The sequence below is a fragment of the Pollachius pollachius genome (genome assembly GCF_949987615.1).
Source record: "Pollachius pollachius genome assembly, chromosome: 5".
Classification (NCBI taxonomy): domain Eukaryota; kingdom Metazoa; phylum Chordata; class Actinopteri; order Gadiformes; family Gadidae; genus Pollachius; species Pollachius pollachius.
The window spans coordinates 26,733,210-26,742,351 of NC_136938.1; the positions used below are offsets into that span (position 1 = coordinate 26,733,210).

The 9,142-nt window shown below is 52.2% G+C and overlaps 1 protein-coding gene across 1 annotated transcript in view; it reads right to left on the reverse strand.

Moving 5' to 3' along the window:
• Positions 1 to 310: 310 nt before the first annotated feature.
• LOC307076147 (C-Jun-amino-terminal kinase-interacting protein 1-like) overlaps positions 311 to 9,142 on the reverse strand; it is a gene marked incomplete at its 5' end in the record, with an annotated part of 26,757 nt that continues 17,925 nt past the window's right edge. The window contains 8 exon segments of the mRNA XM_079737031.1: positions 311 to 1,119; positions 1,464 to 1,562; positions 2,394 to 2,464; positions 2,862 to 2,978; positions 3,309 to 3,412; positions 3,932 to 4,113; positions 5,174 to 5,249; positions 6,812 to 8,068. Coding sequence (XP_079593157.1) covers positions 1,047 to 1,119; positions 1,464 to 1,562; positions 2,394 to 2,464; positions 2,862 to 2,978; positions 3,309 to 3,412; positions 3,932 to 4,113; positions 5,174 to 5,249; positions 6,812 to 8,068 — 1,979 coding nt within the window. The 3' untranslated portion in view covers positions 311 to 1,046.

Consider the following 9,142-nt stretch of genomic DNA (forward strand, 5'->3'; position numbering starts at 1 on the left):
AGTTCCCATGTCGTGTGTCGCAGCCTGGAGCTCCGCCCCGTGGGGTCCACAGGACACGCCCCCCCCCACCCCCACCCCCCCCCGTGGTCCTCGGGGACTCTGGGCGTCAGGCTCGGGGAGTTAGTGGCCATGGTTTTTAGTCCGTCACCGACCCTTTTTTTTGCTTTTTCCTCTTTCCAACGTAAAGCTTCATCAACCTTTTTACTCGAGGCATAACAACATCACACCACCGCTTAACTCGCGCTTATCCATCAAAATATCACAATCAGGAACACAAGCCCCTTTTAAGCCCACCCTCCCAGAGCAAAGGTAGACTCCACTAGCCCAGTGAGACCATCCACATATTTTCACAATGGATATAATCCTGGACTTGGTCGGACAGGTGTTGCTTTCTAAATGCGATATGTTATTCAACTGAAAATCCTTCAGTGCAGATCTGTTAACATCACTTTTCAGTGAATATCAGGGAAATCTGTTCAGATTGCTACACTTCTCTTTGGCCCCGCCTTAATGTTTCTTTTGCAGTCCGGGGCCCTCGTTGGTCATCATGAACCGAAGCCCCTTCCCCTAGCACTGATTGGTCCTATCATTTTGTCATTTTTGGAAGAGGTTTTCAACTGGAGGTCAGACTGACCTGCAGTGAGAAACAATGTGAAGTTGCGATATTGGAGTGGTCTCCCTGGACTAGTCCTCCCCTGTGAACTCCCCTGGGTTTGTGTGACCTACGGGGGCTTTGTGGCTGGATGCTAACCAGTACCCGAGCAACCACTCTGGCACGATGACGTTTGTGCTTTATCTGTGCGGAAGAGCATGTCCACCCCCTTATGGATTCCAATTTAAGTACACAGATATCTTCGTAGTTGCTCCTTCTTTTAAAAGGACCTTGTTGTCAACGCTGTTCCTCTTGGCTTCTTGTTCCCCTTTCAAAGATGTCTTCCGGTAAAGTAAACTCTTACGATTTTGCTTCAGTGTTTGTTCCTTCATGCAAAAGGTCTATTTTAGGACGTGGGGTCACACGGTGTACTGTACAGGGAGGCGTGGCTCGGCTACTCTAGATATATGTCCTCTGTCGGGCACGACACCTCCACAAACTGTTTGTAGTACAACTGGAAGGCTTTCCTGCAGAGACAGAAGACAGAGAGAGAGGTTGTTATTGGTGGTGGTGCTGGTGGTGGTGGAAGTCATGCAGGTGGAGGAGAGTTCTCAAGGTGGGGGTTGAGGTGTTGGAGGTTGAAGTCTGTGGTAGTGATGCTGGTGATGGGGTTTGGGACGGGGGTGGTGATGGCGGTGGAGCAGAATTCTTGCGTTGGGGATGAGGTAGTGGTGGTGGTCAGAGTTTTTGTTGGTGATGCTGGTGGTGGACTTTGCGATCCTGCCGCTGACGTTGGTGGTGTTGGTGTTGGAGGAGCTGATGGTGGCACAGGCAAGGGTGGAGGTTCTGGGGGAGGTTGTGGTCGACTCACCCTACTGACTCAGCCAGGGGTTTGGTGGAGTTCTCCGAGACAAACACGTGGCAGGCGAACCTCTGGTCTGCCGGGTGCTTGGTGATGAAGCCAAAATACCTGCGCAGAACACAACCGTCCAATCAAATCACTCCAATTGATGCTCTATTCAACCTGGTGGCCAATCATAGACGAGAGAAGAACCCTGTTCTTCTGAGACCGCCTCGCAGATAATAACCCAGTACATAGTGGGTGATAAACAAATAGAAAACAAGAAGGATATTGTATCAAGAATGTTATTATGAACTCTAAAACAATTGTGTGGTAGGCTACTTAAGACACACAAAAGTAGCTTGAATCTAAACACGATGTCACCCTCTTCCTTAATTACTTCACTCCCTATCCTTGGGTTTCTCGCATATCACCTGTCCCTCATTAACATTCCCCTCATAGAGTATTTAGTCAGCGTGTTTCACTTCCTCTGTGCCAGTTCGGCTTGCTCTTAGTTTCAAGCGTCCTGGCTTTTCCTTTTTTAATTTTATTTTAAAAATATATATTTATTATTTAACCAAACAAAAACCCTAGCATTCCCTGAGTGATGACGGCTACCGATTTTCTGATACCGGCCCGTTTACTCCCGACTACGGCCTTTGTCTGCTCCCTAGCGAATTGTTTGCCTAATCTCCAACCGATGACCCGTGTAATGACCCACTACGCATTTGTTTACTTCCTGCCGGATGGTTTGCCTGATCTGGTGCTGATTTCCCGTGTACCGACCTATCCGCTACTAAAGACTGTTCTTTCTTCCCAGACCATTACCTCCTGAGTCGTATTATTGCGTCCTATTTCCCCTGTTGCTCACCCGGCCGGTACACACAAGCCCCAGCCTATAAGAGAGACCGTTTGAGTGCAGATGAAAGACTCAGATGAAAGGCTCTGTGCCTCACTCACTTGCTGTTTTTCGGATGAAAGCCGCAGAATGAGACGTTCTTCAGCTGGAAAAAGTGGCTGCACTCATGGCTCTGCAAACAGGAAAAAATAAGTCAGGGACAGATTAGCTGGTTTATTAAACAGTGGACTTGTGGATGATTCTGCATTAACCGCAGATAGAAAATAATTTGAATATAATTATATCCCTCATCCGTGTTCTTGTGCAAACAAAAACAATAATTTAACATATGTAGATCAACATAATTGTGACTGCCATTAATATTTAAATACAAGTTAGAATTCTGTTTGCCGTCTATATCTGCAGTAACCTGTTGTTGCCACATGGGGGCGAAGTTCGAATAAAATAAACAGGGTTTTGCTAGAAGCTACGGAAGAAGGCTGTGATTTAAGCAACCATCAATTGCAGTTCTGTATGTCGTTTACTCATGAGAGAGAGAGTGGTCTGAAGAACTAAAAGCTACGTTTTACCTGGTCACAAGCATAGTAGTCATCCTGGACCACAAGCTTGATGCCTTTGACATCGATCTCCAGGATGCACGATGAGGGCGGGTTGTACTGAACGGTCGCCCTCCTATTGGTGGCGATCTAGTGCCAGTCAAACGAGAGGACAAGGGATGCAGCGTTAATGTCAAACACTACAAACTCCACAGATGATTTTCTTTATTATTTCCCTTTAGAAAGGCAGAAATGTGGCTAGACAGGCGTGCCTCCATGCACACAAGCACACGGACACACACACTCAGACAGACAGACATGCATACTCGCACGCACCCATGCACACACACACACACACACATCTGTACACACACACACACAAACACGCAAGAACCCACACACACAAACACACTCACGCACACTCATACACACACACATACACACACACACACACACAGCATGCATGCCCACGCCCCTTACCTTCTGCATGGCTGCACACAGTACATCGTTCCCTTTGTGATAGGGCACTTGGACTGAGCCCAGGAATTTCATCCGGTATCTGTCCATCCATTCGCTGCTCTTCGCTGCAAACAAACAAGTCCAGCCAGCCATGAGCTCACCGACGCCACAACACACACAATGTCGTTTACTAGAATAACGTGAAAATGGCCATTACTAACTTATATAACACTAGCATAGGCTTTTCTAAATGAAGTTATGGATTCCCTTCGCAAGGGGTGGTGTGTGTCCACATCGTCTGATCGCTCGTCCCAGTTTATACAGCGTCGTCTGTCTTATTTCTGAGAGTTTCACCCAGTGTGACTTACGGTTACTGTTTATCGAGGACCAGATAGGGGTGTGTTGTTGTCACACTGTCAATAAAGTTCACAAGGCGGTTTACACATCAGCCCTTCTCAACGGGTTAGACACTTTTTTTTTTTACAGTTTTATCAGTGCTAGCCGAGTTTGTGCGAAACCCTTCACCCAGATTTGCGCTCGACAAGCTATCGGACAAGCTAGTCTGATGAGTGAGACTAGTACCGCTACTGCTAGTGTTCAGGGGGCGTGGCGCCGCGGTGAAGGTCCCCAGCGCGTGCCTCTACCTGGGGAGCTCTCGCTCTCAGCCTCCTCCTTGGCGACCTCGACGGCGTAGTAGGAGGGGAAGATGCCGCGGCTGCCGGTGCGCATGTTGTAGCCCTCGTACCAGAAGTCCTCCGCCTGCACCTCCACCAGCAGGGGGTCCTCCACCTCCAGCTCCAGCTCGTCGGCGTGGCGCGGGACGAACCTGGGGGAGAGAGGGGGAGAGAGAGAGAGGGAGAGAGAGAGAGAGAGAGAGAGAGAGAGAGAGAGAGAGAGAGAGAGACGGAGAGAGAGACAGAGAGAGAGAGAGGGAGAGAGAGAGAGAGAGAGAGAGAGGGGGAGAGGGGGAGAGGGAGAGAGTGAGAGAGAGAGAGAGAGAGAGAGAGAGAGAGGGAGAGAGAGAGAGAGAGAGAGAGGGGGAGAGGGGGAGAGGGAGAGAGGGAGAGAGAGAGAGAGAGAGAGAGAGAGAGAGAGAGAGAGAGAGAGACGGAGAGAGAGACAGAGAGAGAGAGAGGGAGAGAGAGAGAGAGAGAGAGAGGGGGAGAGGGAGAGAGAGAGGGAGAGAGGGAGAGGAGGAGAGAAGGAGAGAGGAATAGGAGGAGAGAGGGAGGTGGAGTGTTATGGGAGGACACGTCGATTCTATTAATGAATGGCAGACAAGAAGCAAGATCTTATTTTGAATGTCACCTGACTTGATATTGATGCGTGATATAACTTTTAGGTTTGATAATCAGAATAAAACGAGATTATTCACTTGTTTATTCCAAGCTTCATATCCTCAAACAATTCAGGGAATATATCACCCAGGCTATCATAAGTGATAATCTGACCACAAAGCACATTTTTATTGACAAATGTACAAATCTTCCACCATGAATGTTCAAGAGAGATAAATCAAAGACGCAATAGACAGCACACCCAAGTAGACACTACACTACCAGACCCTACTTTTAAAACTATGCTATGAAGCTGTTCACTTCCTCTCCCGCAGACTCCCTCCCTGCCACGCAGCCATCAGCCTGAGGACTGGCATGGCGGCAGCATCAGTACCACTATGCCAACTGGAGTGTGACGGTTACCAGGGCAACGTGCAGACAGAGATGGTCCAACAAACGCACTTCTTCGCGTCAAGGATTTGGGGAATTAGAGATGAAACTGTACTACAGTCTTGAATGGATGGGCGTGAATGGATTGAAGTGAGATGCAGAGTGATGATTAGTGGGGAAACGATGCTAAGGGCGTTTCACGTAGCGCTGGGAGCTCACCTGTAAACAGCTCGGTGACTCTGGTCCCTCTCCTCTCCGTTGATCACACAAGAAAACAAACCAAAGGACTCTGCGCCTGGGGACAGAGTGGATGGAGTTGAGGCAGAGGAGGTAGCAGAAGCAGGAGAAAGAGCAGAGCAGTTGCAGTTCACGTTCATTTACGCATTACAGTTGCCACGCTGCCTTACAACACGCAGTAGTGTACAGCTGCATGATGTTTTTTGATGTCATCCCTTTGCGGTACACGACTGCATGTTGCCAGGAGGCCGAACCACATGCAGTGGTGCACTCGTGCATGTTGTTTGATTCTGTGTACTTCTGCATCTCTGCATGCAGTAGCGTACTAGCAAGGGTTGACTTCGAAAATCAAACCAACCAAGGCTTATCGCAGCTCGACGCAATGCCCCAACGAGGAACAATTATCTGCATTCTGGCACACAGATTGAGAAGCCATGCGTCAGCCCTTAACAGGGAACAGTAGAAACTGATGACCGTGTATCGCGTTCTATCCCTGGAGAATCCTCACTCAGCTGGTTAAGCAGAACGATTAATAAAATAGCCAACTTTCGCTTTCTCTGACTGTGCGTTGCACCCTGGGCTCTGGAACGCAGCCCATTGGGTGTCACTGAGGGGTAAACACAGGTGTAACTCCTGCTGTTAATTATTGATCGGTGCCGCGGAAACGTGCCAGAGGCCCGGTGTTGACAATGCAGAGCTAATTTGCGGATCTTGTCTACGCTAGCGAACAGACACATATATACAACACAATGAGGTGCACCTGAGTTTATTCTGGATGCGTGTGTGGCCTTTCATTTCACACACAGAACTACAGGTGGGTATGTCTGTAGTCCTATGGTGTAAAGTATCAGATGACCTGGCCCGCGTTGGGACAATCACAACCGTTTATCTACTACAGCGAGTGTTTGTTACGATGGTGAGAGGGAGGGACTTATGGGAGGCATCATCACAGACAACCAAGATGGCTGCCAGCCATGTGTTACTCGTTTGGTGGCTTGGTCGGTTGTAGGTCTATTGCGTCGAGAGGCGTTTTTGTCTCCGCCTGTTATCTAGAATGAGTGCCAGACTAACACGCATTTCTGAGTTGGTCTAGCGCTTTCAGTCTATGACATATTATGTCTATCTTGGCATCTCCTCTAAGCCCTCTGACCTAACGAAAGAATGAGAAACTAGAACTTTTACATTTACATTTACATTTAGGGCATTTAGAAGACGCTTTTATCCAAAGCGACTTACAATAAGTGCATTTGTTACAATAAGTACATTTGTCATAAGAAGTGAAACAATATAACCAATATATCGCTGTCGGTACAGTAAAGACGTTCATAGAACCAAGTGCAAGTATTACAATCGCTAGGCTAACCCATTCCCCGTGTAAAGCAACGATAGCAGCTACTGTAGATGCTACACAATTAAGAACTTGAGACACAAAATTGGGCAGAGTGGTTTAGCGTTACACTATCTTAATGGACAAATTGGAACACATGGACTGAATGAAGTTGGGTCACACCCGAGAGGTAAAGCGCCTGATTGTCCTGTATGACATTGAACGAAGGCCCGAAAGAACTTCGGTGCAATCAAACTCACAACCCCCCGTGTGATGCTGAGTCAGCGACTTACTGGAGGAGCGAGAGCGTCCGTTCATGAAGACGTTGAGGAACTTCTTGGAGAAGTGGAGGTCTCCGTCGGGGGTGGACTCGTCCGAGAGGCACGCCGTGGCCTCCCGCCTCGCCCCTCCCTCGCTCCTTCTGGCCCCCACCTCCTCCTCCCCCTCCTCCTCCTCCTCCTCCTCCTCCTCGCCGTACTCCCCCAGGGCCGACTCGTAGGGCGAGGACACGCAGTTGTCGTAGACGGTGGCCGAGTCGCTGTCGTCGCTGTAGCCGTGGTAACAGTGGCGCAGGCTGACCAGCTCCAGCTGTGCGTGCTCGTCCACCACCAGGGTGTACTTGACCGAGTCGTACGACAACCCGCTGGCCTCCGAGCTCATGGAAGTCCTGGCGGGGGGCGCGGCCTTCCCGCCGGCTCCGCCTCCCTTCTCCCCCGCCTCCCCGCCCTTCCTCCTGCGGCGCCGCCGGCCGTCCATCATCACGCGGTCCACGTCCTCGTCCTCGCCCGCGCCGTAGTTGTCGTCGCTGGCGTCCACGTACTCCACGCCCACGCCCGTCCCCCTCAGCACCGCCATGGCGCCCCACCCGGCCCCGCCCGAGTCCGCCCGGGGGGTGAGGTCCGGGGCGGGGGTGTGTCCCGGCGGGGGCGTGATCAGGGCCTCCACGCAGGAGGCGTACGACGGCGGCGGGACGTACACCTCGTCGTCCTCGTACTGGTCCTCCTCCTCGTCGTCGTCGTCGTCGTCGCCGTCGCCGTCGTCGTCGCAGCGGTGGCGGCGAAGGGCGCGGTCGCCGCGGCGATCGAGGTCGCCCTCCTCGCGGATGGAGGCGTCGGCCCGGTCGGGGAGGGGCTGGTAGGGGGGAGGGCCCTCGGTGTCGGAGCTGACGGACATGCGGACCTGCTCCGCCTGCTGCGACAGGAAGGGCCGCTCCTTGTCGGCGGGGGGGTCCAGGGCGTCGGCCGAGCGCTGCACGGGGGTCAGGTAGATCTCCTCGGTGGGCTCCAGCCGCACGTCCGCCGTGTGGTAGCGGATCCTCTCCCGGTGGGGGGCCCCGGCCGCGTCGGCCGCCCGGCCCGCCCCGGCCGGGTGCAGGGGTCCGGGGGTGTAGTTCTGCCGCGGGGAGGGGGGCGCCGGGGGCTTCTGCTGAGCCTTGCCGTGCCTGCAGGGGGCGTCGGTGGAGGTGCCGCGGTCCTTGGTCTGGGCGCCCCCGCCCTGCATCTTGTCCTCGTCACTCAGGCAGCTGTGCTCACGGGGGGGGGAGACCTCGCCTGGGGGAGGGGAGGGGGGCGGGGGCGGGAAGGGGTAGGGGTGGGGGGGCACAAGAAGCAGCGGGCACGCAGAGAAAGCCAGGATCACGTGCACGGAGCGAGCGGCGGGACACGCCCGGAGAGAGGACGGGGCCAGGGAGACACGCAGCGAGCGCACGCACACACACACGCACACGCACACGCACGACACACACGCGAACGCAGAAGCGAGCGGGGGGGGGGCGGACATGGCAGCACACACACGCGGGGAAACAGGACGGCAGGACGATGAGGTTGGAGGGAGATTCGAAGAGGCACCCAAAGAACAAACGCCGAGAATGAAGGACAGAGAGAGAGACACACACAGAAAGGAGGAAGACACCACACAGACATTAGGTCGCCAGCAGCAGGATTACCGGCTAAGTCCATATTACTCAACATATTCGGATGCTCTCCTATGGTGTAAGCCGTCGCCGTGTCTACGAGGGGGGGCGCAAACGATGTGGGATCATCTCAAAGCGTGCCCTGATTTTACTTGGAAGTTCCCCCGTTTCAGAACATCTTTGTGTATTTCAAGGTATCTTTAGCTTTATTTTGTATCACATGTCAGCAGGCACTTAGTGTGTGTGTGTGTGTGTGTGTATGTGTGTATGGATGTGTGTGTGTGTGTGTGTGTGTGTGTGTGTGTGTGTGTGTGTGTGTGTGTGTGTGTGTGTGTGTGTGTGTGTGTGTGTGTGTGTGTGTGTGTGTGTGTGTATACAAATGCACAGCGTGTGACATTTGACTAGGCCTCACATGACATAACACTCGGAGACTAGAGTCTGCTGAAGGGAGCCGTGGCAATGCGATGTGACAGCTTGGGGCTAGCTAAACCCCAGCCGGCTACTTGGCACAGACAGCAGCTTACACTTAGGCTAGGTTTACTGTAGCATCGCATCGACAGACAAGTAACACTATCCATCCGTTGCATGTAAAATAATCCCTTAGAAAAATCCATGGGAATAAAATCGGTAATCAAAGCGATTGTCTATTATGTTCTAAGTGGAGGTCTGTGCCTTTGGCTTTGTGTCGTGAACCGGTGTGACGTCGAAACAA